Source organism: Tupaia chinensis, unplaced genomic scaffold, assembly GCF_000334495.1.
Source record: "Tupaia chinensis unplaced genomic scaffold, TupChi_1.0 Scaffold145257_1, whole genome shotgun sequence".
Lineage (NCBI taxonomy): Eukaryota > Metazoa > Chordata > Mammalia > Scandentia > Tupaiidae > Tupaia > Tupaia belangeri.
In genome coordinates this window covers 1315417-1334444 of record NW_006205117.1, presented here as the reverse complement: position 1 = coordinate 1334444, position 19028 = coordinate 1315417, and the positions used below count along the sequence as shown (strand labels likewise).

Sequence of the window (19028 nt, the reverse complement as noted above, 5' to 3'; positions counted from 1 at the left end):
ATGTATCCAGATGTGTCTAGATGTATTCTATGGAGGAATATATTTTACATATACTTGCACACATGAACACACATCTCAGAGAAATTGTGCATAGTCTTCACCATTTTTAAGGGGCTTACTTCACTACTACTGAAACCTTGAGTGACCCAGAATTTAAGATTAAATGAGGGTCATTAAAACACAGCTGCAGTTGTCTTTCAAAGATAAGACTTGAGTTATATTAGAACCAATTTAGCTTTTAATAAAACAGTTAAATGGTGAGCCTTAGACAGTATTTTGGTGCAGTCTTAAATTTTGCTATAGGAAGACTTGAAAAGCACAAAAAGGCAATTTAAAAATATAAGTATTAATCTTCTTTAACATTTTTCACTCACACATATTGTCTGTTTTGTATTAGAATCAAGCTGATTGGAAGTGATTTCTAGAAGTTTCTTAATTCATTCCTTCTCTTCTGATTTCTAAGCTACTGTCAGAAAAATGGTTACCTAATTTTTGAAAATGGGGAAGCAGGAAATCTTTTCACATCTGTTCTCAGTAACTCAGTCTCTAACTTCCCTAATAGATAAAGGAGTTATTATGACTATGTAGTTGTAATTTTATTTATTTTTGGTATGTGACACAGTGAAAGGTAGAAAACAATTCTATTTTGTTGACTTTTTTTGTTATTTCTTAGCAAAACATTCTCTGTAGTCTTTCCTCAAATTCCCTAACTAAATATATCTTTCATACCTTTATTTAGTTCCACTGGCTTAAATTGTTGAAAGCCAAATAGGATACTATATTCAAGCATAGTGAAAATACAGTGTCCATTTAATTTTGTGTTAATGTTCATGGCTATTTTTTGTTAACTATTACATACATGGACTTTTTAAAATTTTATTTTTAATTGACAAATAATTGTATATGCTAATGGTATAATGTGAGTTTTTTAATCTACAAGTATATCAAGTTAATTAACACATGTATTATATCACCAACTTACCAATTTTTTTTTGTCAAGAAAGCATTAAAAATCTATTAGCAATTTTCAAATACACAATACATTATTAACAGTGGTCACTATTCACATGCTATGCAATAGATCACTAAAACTCATTTGTGTAGTCTAATGAAACTTTGTATTCTTTATTTTTACTTTTAAAAGTTTGAAATTTTTTATTTTAATATTGTCTTTTAAAATTTTGCTATAGGACACAGGTGCTCAACAGAAAGAGAGAGATAGAGACATAGAGAGAGAGAGAGAAAGACAACAGGTCCAGGATTTGAACTGTAGTCACCATGTGGAAGTCTAGCCCCTTAACCACCACATCACCTGCTGCTGGCTCAACTTTGTATCCCTTAATCAACATCTTCCCTTCTCTCCCTTCTTCTTCCTCCTAGCATCTGGTAGTCACCTTCCTACTGTTCCTATGAGATAGATTTTAAATATATAAAAAACATTCAATTGCTATATATCATTTGGCTTATAAAGAGAATTTACCCAACATAAAATATAACTCAGACCAGTCCAGTTGAGAATACTCTACACATCATCATCAACAGATAATAAATCATTTCTCTGTCCCACAAATGTCTTGCATCTCTACTGTTTTCTCTCTGATTTCCTTCCCTTTTTAAATTCTCCACGTGAGTGAGATGACTGAAGACTTGCTTTTCTGTTCCTGGCTTAACATAATGAATGTCCTTTAGTTCCATCCATGTTATTGGAAATGGCAAAATACTCTTCTTTTTAAATGTTGTATAGTATTTCATTGTGTATGAAATTTTCTTTATCCATTCATCCAGTGATGACACTTAGGTTGTTCCCATATCTTGGCTGTTATGAATAATAAGGAATACAGGATTTCAGCTATCCCATCAACATGCTGATTTCAAGTAGTTGATATGTACCCAGAGGTGAGCTTACTGGACTATATGGAAGTTCTATTTTTAGTTTTTTTGAGGTGATTTCTCCCACTGTAGTGTTTTCCATTATGACTACACTAATTTGTATTTTTATAAATATTATATAAGGGTTCTTTTTTCTGAACATCCTCAACACTTACCATTCCTCTTGTTAGTAGTCATTATAACTGGTGTAAGATATTATTTCACTGGGGTTTTTAATTTGCTTTCCCTAATGATGAAAGATATTGAGCATTTTTAAATATATCTGTTGGCCATTTACCTGTCTGTCTTTGAGAAATTTCTGTTTAAGTCTTTTGCCTATGTTTTAAATCACATTGTGTTTGTGTTTGTGTGTTTTGTTTCTTTTTTTTTTATTGTGTTGAGTTATCTATGGACTTTTTAATTTCATTGCAATGGTCTGTTTAGTTCATTTCAGAATAAGTCCTTGATTTTGATATACTACAATCCTGAGTTTGTTTTGTCTCACATAATAGCCCAGTGCTGTTCTTCATATTGTTTCTCTTGTCGAACTTCAGATAAGTAATGTCTTTTACTGAAATCAGTGAGTTTGGAATGTGAAGCTGCTCTTGGCTATCTATCATTAAAATAGTGACCTATTTAAAATCAGTTCCATTACATCTCACATTTTTTCAGGTAATTTGTAAACTTTTGGTTTCAGATACTGTCCTTTAGCCCTGAGTTACATAAAATGGTTAAGAACATAGTGTTAGAAGCATGACAATAAACAAGGCTTGCAAAGTTTATTATGGATATGTATTACACATATATGAGTACATATAGAGTACTTTATTTGAATTTTAGCTTATATAACATGTTTTTGCATCTTTTCTGAAGCAGGAAGTACATTTTCAATTGAGGAGAAATAAAATCATTTTATTAAATAATAGGATGTTCGTAAAAATAACAGAGAAGCCCTGCTCTGTTTTAATGTCTGGTAGTCACAGACAAAAGCACTACACTGGGGTTTAAAATAATCTAGCTAGGTCATAGATGTCTTAAAACATTAGAATATGATGTCTCTAACAATCACGAGGTATACTGAGCATATTATGATCAGTGAGTAATTGGCAATGGTTTTATAGTGGCCAAAACACTTGTTTGGTCTTTACTTGTAGATAGAGGCTATTTATTTTTAAATAAAAAACAAGCAAGTTAATTTTTTTGTTATGTAAGAATAGCAGTAAAACTATGCCTTTTTCATCTAGCCCGGTATCAAACTAATGATGGCCTTTGGTTCCATTTTATAAATTAAATGTTGTAATGACCAGTTCATGGGATTTTTAAAAACTGAAGATTGACAGGAGGAGCATAACATTGACTTCCTTTCGCTCTTCCTCTTCAAGGGATCATACTTCTCAATACTACAATGATGAGAGAAACTATCATGTAATAAACAACATGGAGAGTTTCTGACCAGACTGAATTCAAATCTCAATCCTGCAATTTACAAAGTATGACATCTTAGGGTACTTAATCTCTTTGACCCTCCATTTTCTCTTCTAAAAAATGGGGGTAAAGACAGTTATCTATGTAGAGAAGGGAGTGTATTCAGAAAGTTTATGGAAAAACGTATTTTAAAAAAACTATGCATAGGCTTCAAAAATTTTTGCACCAAAATATTCTAATTCTACTTTTCACAAACTTAAGTCCTCTTTTATTTAATAAGGCTCTTTTTAATATGCAATGAGTTAACATATGCAAAGTACTTACTGCTTGGTATATAGGCTACACGTACATCATGATGATGATGATTTAATGTGAAATAAACCTGTAGCACTTTTCTAAAAGCAAAAGAGATAATCAACTTTCTTATTTCCCTCTGTTAACCTATCTGATCGCATCCAGATACCCCTGATATTTGGATCACCTGCACTGAGGGGACTTCTTTTACTTTTGCAATTATTGAAGCACTAGTCCTGCATCTAAGTTAGGAAGAGGCCCCAGATATAATTATAATTTTAATTGTTTTCAATTGTAATTTTTTTAATCTAGCTCTTTAGAAGTTTTATAAACGAACTAGATTGTCTCTCAAAACACAACTTACTTATAGAATAAATTAAAATATTGTGTAGAGTAAATCAAGTTTCCAAGATGTAACCACAGAAGAAATGACTCTGCCATGACTTGAGTGGCCTACAACACTTTGACTAGAGCTTAAAGATGAGGATGCTTTTCCTGGGTATGCACGTTCCTCCACACGGGGCAGCTTGATCTCTGCTTGCTTCTTCCTGGGTCATCACCCACAGACTGAAGAGAAGAGAACGCAAACCAAAAGAGATTTGCTTCATTTCACATTTGGGAGGGTAGTATCTCAACAGGTTGGGAAGGAGGTTGCCATAAATGTTGAAGCACTGTCATATGGTACTTCTTTTTCCATCTTGTGCCAAAATCCTTTTCTTTCTCTGGTCTACCCCATTTTCAACAGAGCTTTATACTTTATATATGTGTGCAATTAACTTGACACTGAATCGCCTCTGAAGCTTTAAAAATCTGGATTTTCATTCAGGAGTTGGTAAATGACTAGGAAACTTCTATTTAAAAAAAATAAAAATGAGAACAACTTCCTGGAGGATTCTACCACCTTTGACCTGTGAACTGGCTTTCAGAATCCAGGGTCTTCTTCCAACTCCCCAGTTGAAAAATAAGCATCCTGTGTCATCTTCCCTTGGGTTTTGCTATAGGCATGTGGTTGATACTGAATTGGAGCTACTAAATGTGTTGCTTGACTGAGGCTTTGAATGCCTAACCCCAGAGAATAATTAACCTGAGAAATGTAGGTTGTAGGCCAGGCCCACTGGGGAGCAAATGGGGCCCAAGGAAACCCTAATATTGTGTGGCATTGGTCAGGGAGGTTGAGGCCTTTTTTCAGCCTAGTTTTTACTTATTGTTTGTACAGCAGTCATTTAAATGATTATGCAATTAAGGGTATTTTGCTGGGAATAAGGGATCCAAAGAGTACAGTAGAAAGAGCACAGGTTTTAGAATTGGCCAGATGTTGGTTTGAATCACTGTAGAGCTATGTGATTTTGAGCTATTTACTTAACTGCTATAAGTTTATTTCCTCATTTGCAAGATGGAAATAATGCTTGCTTTGCAGGTTGTCATAATAATTAGAAATAACACACATGGGGCACTTTATCAAGTAGGATAATTTATTTAGCATTTGCGTGCCAAGTATAGTATTTGGAACTTTATTCATATTCTCATTCAGCATTTACAAAGATGTTGAGGCAGGCACCATGGCCGCTATCAGATGAGAAATGAGAAAACTAAGATTTGGAAAACAAAGTCATCAGTTCAAGGTGACTTCCTTCTAAGTGGCCTAATTCTGCTTTGAATCTAGAATGTCCCCCAGACCTAAGTTCTCAACTTGTATTTTGGGTGCCTTCCCAAAGTGATCCATAACACTCCTTCAGGCTGGACTTGGGAGTGACCCATCCTAGGCTGGCCAGGCATTCATGACTTTAAGGTTTAACTTGCAGAAAAACCAAGACAAGCTGAATTCTTCTCTTGGGAATATGTAATTGAGGCAAAAGAGACCTAGACTTGTTTGAGAGTCAGGTAAGCTGAAAAGTCACAAGGTTGATGCAGGACTAGAGTAGTCTGTATGGACCACATATAACTGAAGTTGAGGGCAGAAGCTAATGACAGCTCAGGAAGAGTAGGAGAGTTTGTTTTACAATGGATGACAAAGACCTTACGCATTACAGTGTTTAGATGTAGCCTGCATATGAGGGGACTTCAAAAGTTCATAAAAAAAGGAATAATATATGAATTTTGGTGTTAAAGAATTTTGGAAGAAATTTGTGCCTTTTTTTTTTTCCATACTAAATATTTTTCATGAACTTCTTGAAGACCTCTTATATCTTTGTATTAACTCCTGAGGCGGATTTGAGTGAATATTCTAACTTTATTTTTGGAAAGACTCTAACCAGAGTTCTGATATGTATTGGCATTAAATTGTAGCTATTCTTAATTATTCAAAAACTAGTAGCCTTGACATATAGTCAAACAAAATCGCAATAGAAGGTGGTCAATGTTATAATGAGGAGGGAGGTCATGTCTCAGTGGAGGGGATATGTGTTTGACCTGCGTGGAGCATGCATCCCTCATGTTATCCTGTATTGATGGTCTTAGGTAAAAGTTGCCACTTAGGTCAGCAATAGGCATAGACTGATAACAGTGCTCTCATATAGCTACATGTAGAAACTACTGCTAACTTTCTTTCAATTTGTATGTGTGTCTCTTCAAGTTCTATAGAAATTGTGTTAAATCCAAATTAAATGCTTGCCATATGATGATAGTCCTAAATGTCATTTCTTGAACTTTTTTTTTAAGCTAATGGTTATTGATTTAAGACCAAGAAGAAGGTATTAAATCCTCTTGTCCTAATGGAATTATCCTGAAAGGTACCTTCCCTTATAGTATGAAGTCAGCTCTGGAGGAACTGGAAATTCTTTTCTGGTTATCTCATAGCTCCTAATCAAATGAAAACAGTGGTATCATTTTCTCTGCAAAATCTGATGCTTTATCTTACCTAATTTAGGAATGAATGGCAAATGAGTCTGATAGTTTTCAACAAATGGTACTTATTTTGAGTAAATTTAGGGCAGGTTGTTACACAGTGTTCTGTCAGCATGGTTGGAGTACTTATTTATTTCCACAATTTTCAATTAAATGATAACATGGATAAGACATTTAAAGTGCATGATAAAGTGCAGCGGGAATGTCCACCATCTCACTTACGCTAGCTCGGAAATTTCATAGGTTGCATCTTGCTAAAAGGTAGGAAAAGGAATAAACAACTAAAGTCCAAGTTATAGGTATGTTGTTAGAAAGGGATGTTAAAAAGTTCATGGAAAAATGGAACTATTGTATGAGTTTATGTCGGTGTAAAAATATTGAAATCTTTGCATGCTTTTAAAAAATATTAATTTGTCAGCAGGCATGTACACTAATGAGTGAGACAGAGAAAGAAGGAGAAAGCAACTCTCAAATGGTGCTAGTACATGTGACAGTCCCTTCTCCATCCCATCAAAATTTGGGGCATGCATGTACAGGTGCTTGATGCATTTTATATAAAAAGAAAAATATGTCATGGCTTACCTGACAACCTAATAGACTCTTGCTCCCTTAACCACTAGGCTCTGGAGTCAGCATCATGCATAGTGTTTTCATAATACATACTTTCCATAACTTTTTGAAGGTCCCCACATATTTTATGTAGCTAGTAGTTCATAAAGGGTTTTTTAGCAGTTATGATGAGGTCAGTATTTTTTTCATAGAATTTGGTTAGAGTAATATTAGTTGTTCTCCAATGTATCTCTGCCTTTCTTGAAAAATGACTCTAGATGCTTTTTCAGTGACCTTTAAGGCTGGAAAAGTATAGGAGAAAGAAATTGAAACCTGTGTTCCAAGCCTAGCTCTGCTACCAATTAGTTGTAGGGACTTGAGTAGGTCACTCTAGGTTTTCTGTGTCATCTTGCTTTCTATCTAAACCACTTGGCAGAGTTAGAACAGGGCATAGTCAGTGCCTGGCATACCTGCCATCTCTCCACATACCTCATCTGGCCCGGCCCACGGACTGCTGGGAGGCCAATTCAGCAGAATCTTATTTTAGGAATCACCACCAAGCAATCAGCTTTCATCCTTAGTAACAAATCTATGTGTACTTTTTGGACCAGAAGATAATGAAGATCATTTTTAGTGTAATAACTTTATTATAAATAAGAGAATCAAGAAAAAGGACCTATTTTGGGCAGGTAAATCACTGTCTAAATAGCAGATTCATCATCATCTCTCTCTTTTTTGTTGTTTGTTCCCTTTATCCTTAAACATCTTGCTCTGCTTTTCTTTGAGTCTTTAGTCCACTTCAGGCTGACATTGGGCTAGAAATAAAAAAGTAAGTGCCCCCACTTGGGGTTTAAAAAAACATATATTTAACAAGTTAGAGTCCCCAAACTCCCCTGCACATTAAAATAAAACAAAGCAAACAAAAAACTTTTAACCAGTATTCTTACAGTAAAAGTGAATTATTGCCCCCTTGTGGTAAAAATTATGCATTTATTTTTCACAAACTTTATGGTTTCTACTAACCTGAATCTTTGCTTACCAAGAACCTGAAATATTTATGAAAAAATAATTTGAATAGTTTCAAAGCCACCTCTCTATGTTTATTTCCCCATCCTAAACCATGTAGAAGCTTAGTCATTGCCATTTTGTCTTGTCCTGTTTGAGGTACCAGATTATCTAAGAGATTATCAACTGGAGTGATCAACAGGGTTGTTACATGGACCGAACCCAAATTTCCTTCAAATTACTTTGCTGTAGGTCTTATTGATTCAAGTGAATTGGTGAGGACTTGGGAATAACTTATTGACCCTTTATAGGTCACTTGAAGATGAATGATTTTTTTTTTAGAGCTATAAAACAAGGAACTTCTGAAATACGTGCAGGAAAACTTAGTGATCATAAAGGTCCACATGAGCTTCACAGTGAGCTTTTCTTCCATTTTCATCATTTGAACCATGAGAAGAGATTTTAAAACTGAAGGGGGCTTCCTGTCAACAAAATGGGTAACAGCTCTCATGCTTAGTAAAAAAGTCTTATTTGCGAAAAATTGAGAAGTCTTAAAAACAAAATAGCATTAGCACACATTTATTTTTTATGCATGCCAGAGGGCACATGCACCAGTGAGAGAGAAAGAAAGTGCTAAAGTACTTCTCATGTAGAATCTTCATGCAGCAATCCCTTCTCCATTTCTCCCTCCTTTTGGGATCTTGGTCATGCATGCACATGTGCCCAGCATGTTTCTCAAGCTGCCATGTCTGAGACTTTAACCAAATGGTTGGCCACATGGGATCCAGCCACTTTTAACCACTTTAAATTATACCTTGGACTGGCCCTATATGCCACACTTTTATATATAGAACAGTAACACTCTGAGGCTTTGCAGTCAGTCACATTGAATTAGATTTTACAAATTAGTGTAAGTCTGTGTGGGTAGAGTCCAGTAAAGTTCATTTTGTCAGTTAACTTTTATTTTGGATAGTTGTCACTCTATGAAGTATTAACAACTACTTGTAAGTTATCTCTAGATTGTGTATAGATCTCTAAAGCATGTTCTCTCTCTTTTTTTTTTTTTTTTTTTTGAGAGGTTTTCACTATAGGGTGCGTGCACTTGCCAGGCAGACAGAGAGACAGAAAGCGAGAAATCACCCCCCAGAGGGGATGGTCAAGCCGCAATCCCTTCTCCTCCATTCTCCTCTCGGGATCTTGGGCACACACACACACATGCCCGGCGTGAGTTCTAAGCCACCGGATCCAGGACGCGAACTGCAGTCGACTACGTGGGAATCCAGTGACATAGCCATTACGCTAGCTGCTGGTTCCCAAGATGAAGATGAAGATTAAGTGATCACTAGAAGTTTTTCTCAAGTTACTACTCAAAATTCAAGATGGCCTAGTAAATTCTCCTCAGTAAGTAGCTTTTTTTTTTCTTCCTTTCTTTTTTCTCTTTTTTTTAAAAAAGGGATTTTCACTATAGGGCACTTATGCTTGCCAAAAAAAACAGCAAGAAATCACTCCCCCCTGGGGTGGGGAGATGGCCACACCAAAGTCCCTTCTTCTCCATTCTCCTCTGGGATCTTGGGCATGCACGCACACACGCCTGGCATGAGTTTTAAGCCACCAGATCCAGGACTCCAACCGCAGTTGACTACATGGGAGTCCAGTGATATAACCATTAAACCATCTGCTGGTCCCTCGTTATATTCTTTTTATGCCTTCACACTTGGTTTATCTCAAGATTGTAGTTTTCTCAAAGAAAATTTGGTCATAACAAATAACCACTGAAAAAGGAGATGTTGCTTTCTGCAATACATTTTCTGTAAAGAGTGCATTTCTCTTTTTAATCACAATTTGATTTACATACAATATTTGTCCAAGTCTATGGGGGTACAGTGTGGCTTTACAAAACATGCATAAATTATATAACAGTCAACCTGTGGTAATAAAAATATCTACCATCTCATACATTTATCATGACTTTATGTTGTATACATTTGAGAGACACCATTCTAATTTTTTTCAGAATTATTTTATTTAACTTTATTTATTTTAATTTGACGAGAGAAGGAGAAAGGGGGGGGGAGGGAGGGAGGGGAAAGAGAAAGAAAGAAAGTGAGAAAGCAAGCTGCCAGGTCCAGGATTCAAACCACAGTCAGCCATGTGGGAGTCCAGTGCCCTTAACCACCATGCCACCTGCCAACCTCAGACACCATTCTATTTTGAAGTATATGTTGGATCGTCTCCAACTGTTTTTACTCTAATGTACTATAGTACTCTGCAAATCATTGCACTTAGCAAACCAGATTCTTATATAAGTTAACCCAGTTTTTTCCCTCCCGTTGCCTTCTATTCCCAGCTTCTGATAGCCACTGTTAACACTTCCCATTTCTATATAATAGAATCTTTTATTGATAGTTTCCGCCAATCAATGAGAACATACGGTATTTGCTTTCAGTGTCTGGTTTATTTTACTTAACTTTGCTTCCTCCAAATTTATTCATCTTGCTTCAAATGATGGGATTTCCTTCTTTATATGACTGAATAGTGCTCCATTCATCTGCCGTTGGGTGCTTAGGTCGAGCCCTTATCCTAACTACTGTGAATAGTGCTGCAGCAAGCATGGGTGTGGAGAAGGCGTGTTTCTGAAAAGCCAGGTGGACATCACTAAACGTGCACCTAAGGAACTGTAGCATAAATGATGCGTGTGCTTTTCTCCTTACCTCACTCTGGCTCTCCAGCTGGCACAAATAACCTGTACACTTAAAAATTGTTGAGTAGATTTTAAATGTTCTTGCCACACACACAAACACACAAACAGAAAAATGCATCATGACTTTTCGGATGACCCAATAGTTTGACTTAATCATTTAACATTGTGTGTATTTGTATGTATGTATATACATATATATGTATATATATACACATGCATACATGTACAAAAGCATGTTGTAGACTGTAAGTATTCCATTTTTGTTTGGCATTGAAAATAAATGTGTTATTCTGAACTATTATTAACAGTGGGAAGGTTTTTATCTTAAGTCGTAGAGAACACATTGTTGTAGATCTCAGTCATTCTCTAATTTCCCTACTTGAACCATTTTCTAGATTAAAAAAAATCATGAACTTCCATTCTTAATATCTGGAGTGTTAGGTTAGTAGTTCTTATGCTTTTTATGTCTTAGATCTGATTGTGAGTGATCACACCACAAAAGAACTGCTTACCACCACCATTGGAATGTTTTTGGATTACCAGCTTTATCTTATACCTACTTATGTTGAGTTTCAGGGACATACAAGAATAATACTCCTGGAAATACATGTAATTGTTGTTGCTTTAAGATATAAAATATTTCCTGTGTGTGCAAACCCAAAATCCCAAGGGAGAATGGAGAAGGGATTACCATGTGGCCATCCCCCCTGGAGGATGATTTCTCACTTTTACTTTCTCTGTTTCTGCTGAGTTCATGTGCCCTGGTGAGGGTGGGAGGGGGAAATCAGAATTAAAAATACTTTAGTACTCCAGCAATGATAAAAGAAGAGGTTGTGAGAAGTTATTGTAGGTAATTAGGTAATTTTCATTTTTGTCAGTATTATCATAAACATCTCTGTACATAAATCTTTGTCCAAGTTTAGATTATTTTCCTAGGATAGGTTCCTAGATCTGAGTCAGAAGTTATGATTATTTTTAATGCTTTTATATACATTGCCAGATGGCTTCTCAGAAAGGCTGTATCAATTTTTATATTCTCTTAATGCATCCTGATGCCTGTCCCACCACATTCTTACCAGTTTTAGATATTTTTACCTTTATGGATCTTTGCAGTTGGCATCTCATTTTATAGGTCAGTTTTAATTGTGAGAGTTGATTATTTAAATGTACTCATTAACTAATTTTTAATTTCTTTTTCTGAATTGTATTTAGGTCTTTTGTCTATTTTTATATGAGCTTGTAAAATATTTTAGGAACCAGATGGCATTTTTCCAGAAAAGCATTAATCACTCTTAGATAAATAAATCTCTGTTGCTACTCATTTTGGGGCATACTCAATGTGCCCAAGTGAAAGAAAAAAATGGCCCGATTGCTATTTATCATCTACTATTCAGTCCTTGTGAGTTTAGGTTGTGGAAGCATCTTTTATATTCTGCCTATGGAGTGTTTTCTGAAGTATGAGACTTTTCTGGGTTCACAGTTACAAAAGGCATTTCGTCTCTAAGTTTCAGTTACTTGAAGAATGACCGAATCTCTTTGATGTGATCTCCATGTCTCCATAGTGAATTTCATACTGCAGTGAAGGCCCAGGTTTCAAGTCAAACTTATAAAAATAGGTAAAACTAGATTCTGGTTTCAAGTGATTACTTTTGTCACAGTTGTGTTGCTCAAAATCTTAATTACAGTTCATTACTTTTTAAAAATAATTGTGACTTGCTTTCTCGTGTGTTTGTATACATGCATATACACACACACACATATATACGCACACACATACACACATACAGAAAAGACTTTTTTTTTTTTAAAGAAAATACTTTATTTTTATAGTCACAGCTACTGATTTTTTTCCTTCCGTTTTCTCCCATTGAATGTATCCATAGAAAGTCTCAAAACAAGCACTTAGTATGGAAACGCTGGACAGCCTCTGTGCCTTACTGATATCTATAGAAGAATTGTTGTTTTAATGATAGAGAGACTATTGCCTTAATCTACTGAGAAAAAAAAACTATTTGAAGACCTTGCTTGAATTTGGGAACTTATAAAAGAATGAAATCAGTGAGTGAATGGGCTTGGAGTTGGTATTTTCACAGCTTCATGTAATTTCTAAGTCAGAATAATATCTTAGTCCAAAATAATCTACCCTATTCTTATCTTACTAGCAGTAATCGACAGATGGGTGTTGAAATATTTCCATAATAAATTGCTCACCTTCTTGTGTGGAAGAGTTGATAGGTTATCCCATTGGACAGTTTCCATGTGTGCAAGCCAATGTAATTAGGTTGGTTAGTGTCTGGTTTTGATCATATTTCTTCCTACGTTTGCTCATTTTTACGATTTCTTGTCTTTCTAGTGATATTTTACATATCTACCTTTAATTTGGGGACACATATTTCACATGGTATCTCATAACATTCCAATAAAAAATAGAAGTAGCATCTTCATGCTATAAATGTAGAAACTAGCAGCTATAATGAAAGATTATACCTTAGCTACCAGGTTTGCTTCCTCCCTGAGGTCACCTCTCTCTCTTAAACCGCAGTTGCCTTCCTTAAAAATGATACTGATAGGACCCGTAGGTGGTGTAATGGTTACATTGCTGGACTCCCATGTAGTCGACTGTGGTTTGAATCCCAGACCCAAGAACTTAAAACTCATTCTGGGTGTGTATGCATGTGTGCCCAAGATCCCGAGATGAGAATGGAGGAGAAGGGATTACAGCATGGCCATCCTCCTGGAGGGTCATTTTTTACTTTCTGTCTCTCTGTCTCTGTCTCTCCAGTGAGCACACGCACCCTATAATAAAAATCTCTCTTAAAAAAAAAAAAAAGATACTATCTGGGCAAGTCGTCTTGCATCGCCCAAACAGTGCTGAAAAGATCTGCTCTGTAGACCTGACTCTGCCTAGTATTGAGAAGATTCACTTGGGTTTACTTCTCCCTCTCAAAGCCCTTGGGAAAGATGTGCAGAGTACGTCATTACAATTGAATATGCTGGAAGCTGACAATCTCCCTCATAAAACGCAAAGCTTTTCTTCTGATCTTGGGCAGTACATACTCTATTTCTTTTCTCATGAAATAAAAAGATAGTTAAATTCATGAGCTGAATCATTCTTTGGATACGTGGTATCACACTTGCCTTTAAATACTTCCTGTACAGCATGAATGTGCTTTGAGAAGTGCAATACTCTGAAATCTAATAGAAGTTATTCTCCTAGTCCAATCTCATGACTACAGTTGTGAAGAAGTTAAGTGGAGGCAAATTAGCATACTTGTATGTCCAATATAACTTATTTCAAATATATACATAAGAACAGGGGTATATTTTTTAGCTTTGATCTTACTGATTAATTTTGTCCTTCATGTGTGAAAATCTTAGTAACACTCAGAAGAACATCTATGCAAGACCATTCTTATACCTTATGCCATGTTTTAATATTCTTTTATTACTTTGAGTTGGGCTGAAAGTCAGAACAGCCTCCTATGGCCCACAACATAGTTTCAGTTAATTTAGGCCTGTCTGTGGTCAAATCTTGGCTAACCATCTTAATTCTTTGGTATTTACAATATATTCTACATGAGAAATGGGATTGGCCAAAAACAAAACCAACCAACCAAATAATAGCAAAGGGATGTCATTCAAAAGCAACTTCGGAGGAAAGTCTTTAGGGTTGCAATTAGGGGGCCCCAAAAACATTGCAGGTTGGAATTGGTACTACATAACTTATTGCCAAAGTAATAATCATACAATTCAAAAAAATTATATGATATAAGTAAGTTTTCAGAAGCATTGCTGAAGATTTGGCCAGGATACTAGTTACTTTATGCAAGTTTTATACCATATCATATCAGCCAGCAAACCCAAAGACAATTTAATATTGACAATTATATCAAAATAATGGGAAAATATATGAAATTGGCCATTTTAAAATAGGAGTTCCAGTCATTTTGTATAGATTTGCTGTTAGTGAAAGTAGTTCACATTTAACTTTCAACTCCATAATTTATATGAAAAATTAAAATTGTGAATGTGAAAAGTTTTCTTTAACATTTAGTATATCAAAATTTTAGAACATATTTAACAATCTAATAAGTTAGCTTTATTCTTTCCATTCCCTTTATTTCAAATTACTTTTAAAAGAAATATTAGGCTTCATATAAATTAAGTATAAGCCAAATGAGTATTTAAAATGTAGTTAGCAATGATTTTTTTTATCCAAGGATTTTTGTCGTTTGCTTGGAAAAAAAAATAGTACTAAGGAAACCTTCTTCATAAAACTTTATCATGGAAGTTTCTTTTTAAATATGCTATTTGATATTAATTATCCCATCTCTTTATCCTCATTAGGTATGTCGCATCATTAGAGATAGCGTTACTAAATAGTTGTAATTTTACAACTGCTTTGATTAATGATCGCTTGGACTGCAGTTTCATTGGGTAGGATTAACTACATTTTAGAGATGGCAAAATGCCATTATAATGTTAATGCCAGAATCTAATTAGAACCAAGAGTTAATATCAAGAAACTTTATAATTTCATATGGGGAGATGATCATGTTCTTGTTTTTTTAATGCAGTGTCCTATTAAAAATAAGTAACACTTCATCTTTTTTCTTGTGATTAATAATTGTAGCTCAGCAAACATTTATCAAACATTGACTATGTGCCAGTCACTGCATTAAGGCCTTAGTGAGATTGCTTCCTGTCCTCAAACAAAACACAGGCTTTCTGATCAGAAAGAACAGAAATGAGGAATATCTTCATTATAAAAATTTCATTCCCTCCCTTAATCTTATGTGACTCTTGTTTCCTAAGGCATGCATCTCCCCAGTCTCTGGTCTGCTTCGCTTTCAGTTTTGACACAGCTACCTTCTGTGTTGTCTGGATTGAAAAATTGGCCAGCAATATCCCTGTAATGAAAGGGTCTACGATATTGAGTTTCGTAGCTGTGGGCAGCATGAGGAGCATGAAATGGAATATCCTATTTGTGGTCCTGACTACAGCAGTGTGTAATAGCTACACCTTATAGTAAGAGAAAACTTACATTTTGTAGAACTGCATGATAAACTTGGAAGGTAAACGGGGAGGGAGAACTCATAGGGATCTTTCTACTTCGTTGAAGTCTTCCTGTGCTGAAAGTGTAAGTGGTGACTTTTTGTAAAATGCAGACCTTTAACAATTTTTTTCTGTTCTAAAAATCCCATTATCCTATGTTTCTAGGACTGAGATGGGGCAATGGACTGAAAAAAAAATCCTTATGTTCATTATTCTTTTTTGTTACCTTATATATACTTACTTGCAAAGAAATGTTGAAGCTTTATGAAGACTATAAACCACAACCACGAGTTGGAAGAGGCAAAGGGAAAAGAGCACCCAAAAACTCTGGATGGAACAAGACCTCAACTATTTAGTTTGTGGTCTGGGCTTCCTAGTAGCTAAGGCAAAGAAGAGAAATAGGATAACTTGATATGATTTGAGGTAGAAGACACATACCACCAGTACATCAGAACAAGAAAGCATTCTTCTTATTCTCCATTAATAAGAACAACTTGTCCAGGGGATTTGGGTAAGGAGCCATAAGGCACACAAGGAATGATGTCCTCGTGAATGTTCATAGAAAATAAAATATTACACACATGTCATTTCATATATCAGCGTTTCAAGAACATGAAGGGGAGTAATGTTACAAACAAGACTTTTTTTTCCCCCATGAGGCTGAGACAGGGGAGTTTGAAACTTCTGGTGTATTTACTGTAGATAGATGCTTATTTTCTTTCAGCCCACTGACATATGGGGCAGCAGAAAGATGTAAAAATGTCTAGTAAAGGGTAGCATTGTTAAAAGTAGGAAGGGATAAATGGAGTTTTTGTGGCAGGATGATATTTGGAAGACTGATCAGGCCACTGGGAGGTTTTTAAATATGCCAATTCTCTGTAACAGGAAGATCAGTCTCTGTTTTAGACAGCATACCCAATTTAGTAAATTATTATTATTCTGTCAAAATTAATGTGAACCATTTTCTCTTTGAGGCTGCTTTTTCCATAGGTGATGTTTTCCAGATGGCCTTTGTGCAAAACCCTCGATGTTTTGTGTTTTCTTTCCTAGAGAAAGAACCTTTGCCGACATCTGCTCATTTCTCTCTCTCTTCCCCCCATTGTAGGGAAGAGAACACCCAAGGCAAAGGAGAAGAGGAACAAGAAGAAGAAGAGGAAGTTGATGGAGAGAGCCCAGGAACAGCACAGCGTCTTCCTAGCGACAGACAGAGCTAACCAGTAAAATAAAAGACATTAATGGTGGATGTTTGGGGGGTTTTCGTTTTTGCAAAAGTGCACAAAGCTGCTCTCCACTCCTGCACACTGGTGTCCAGCACGCGTGCTGCACTGACCAGTACTGGTTCCCAGTTACATTGTGAAAGGCAGAGCCACAAGCAGGGCCTCTGTTATTTATACTTTGATTTGAGTCCCAAGACTGAAGGCAGGAGCGTGTTGACCTGAATCCGTGGAAGCAGGTGTGATTGCACAGCCTGGGACTTGGCTCAGTGTGTGCTGAGAGGATCTGTCCCCAGCACCATGGCCATGTGAGAGGCGTGCGACTTGCTGACCACCGCTGGAGGACGGACTTGTGCCTATTTATGTGAAAGAAGATACTCGGCAGGCAAAGCGCTACTCACTTGTGACCTTCGTTTCTCACATCGTGCATTTTTGAGGATAAATGTATGTGGATATCTGCTTAGTGTCCCCACATGGGTCCTCAGCATCTGTCACCTCCGAACTGTTGTGTGCCCGAACTGCTTTTTAGCTGGGGATATGTAAGGGAATTCCCACTCAGTTTCGCTGCCGCTCTCATCTGTACATATTCTGCTGGGGCGACATAGGAAGCTCGTATTTACTGTATATTTATGCTTTCTTGTGTGTAAGAAGTTATACCTGACTAATATGATGTCACTTTGTTTCTAGTGGTTCCTAACCATTGTCCAGTACGTGACTGTTCTAGTTCTGAGAATTGACAAATGTTTTGTTGCCTCTTGAAACTTTTTATTTTTTATTTTTTTGTGGGCTTATTTCTCATTGTAAGGATAGGATAAGCTAGTTTGTATATAGGGTCTAAAGACCAGTGTCAAAGAGTTTGAAAATTGACAGATCTTCTCCACTCCATGTGTCGCACACACAGGTAAATGAGCAAGTGGCATCTGGCAGGGAGAAGCCACGACTCCCTTTGAATTTTAAGAACCGATGACTTCATGAAACAACCGAAAGCATGAGGGATTACGTGCTGACACTTGTACCACCAATCCTGCAGTGTCACAGGCCAACTAGAGAAGTTTTCAAACTTATTTCTGACTTCATTAAAAAAACTTAAAACAGTTCCTAACTTTCAGTGACAAGGCACCTACCAATTTTGGGGGGATTATTATAGAAGTTATCAAAGTCCATGCATTGAGTTTAAGGAGACAATAGGGTGAATGACTACAACTGCTTGTCAGCCCTTCATAGATTTCCATTGCACCAGAATCATTTTATAGCCAAGGCAAGGAGGAACACTCTGGAAATTTTCCTGATCACTTTCAACTCAATCGTTTTGAAATTTTAAAAGCATCATTGTCCACTTGGGGCAAAACTGGTTGTTCAAAGGGTTGTGATTGGTCATTTCTATCCTAAAAACGGTTGTTCAAAGGGTTGTGATTGGTCATTTCTGTTCTAAAAAAAATCATCTTTCTGGCTTATCCAGGAGAAAATTAGAACATAAAGAAATGGTTGCAGATTTTTGAGGAAACAACCAAAGCAAGGTAAAGCCTTTTTCTCACCTTGCATTGGCAAAACTACCTCTTCAGTATTTTTGTTTAACTTTTGAGTCGAAAGCATCTTAACAGTAAGTATGTTATATACGTCATTATGAAAATAGTATTGCTATGAGATAATAAGCCATATATGAATGTTGTATACAGCTTTAGGGTTTGCATTTAATCCTAAAGTGTTCACCCTCTGTCTATTTACACTATATTCCTATTTACTATGTGGGGTGGGGTCTCCTTTATATAGTGCTTCACGGTTAATAAGTCAATACCTGTTCTGTTTCTGGGATGTTTTTTGTGCATTAAAAATTTCCAAAATTATTTTTGTGGAGTGTTTGTTTTTTTGTTTTGTTTTTACTTTAGAGATATATTTAGGAAAAAATACAAGACTTTAACAACTCTACCCACAAATATTGTTTCCCCCTTAAAAAAAAGCAGACCCCAAAAACCCCTGTTAGTAACTACATCTAGCACACTAAGTCATGCAGCTATGTGTTACACTGTAGTGTATGCTAAGTAGGGATGTTAGAGCCAAGCAGCCTGGAACAA

At 36.0% G+C, this 19028-nt stretch overlaps 1 protein-coding gene across 1 annotated transcript in view; it reads left to right on the top strand.

Moving 5' to 3' along the window:
- The window catches only part of RSPO2 (R-spondin 2), a 175287-nt gene extending 156945 nt beyond the window's left edge, over positions 1-18342 (top strand). The window contains 1 exon segment of the mRNA XM_027768053.1: positions 16848-18342. Within this exon segment, the coding sequence (XP_027623854.1) occupies positions 16848-16963 (116 nt within the window). The 3' untranslated portion in view covers positions 16964-18342.
- The last annotated feature ends 686 nt before the right edge of the window (positions 18343-19028 follow it).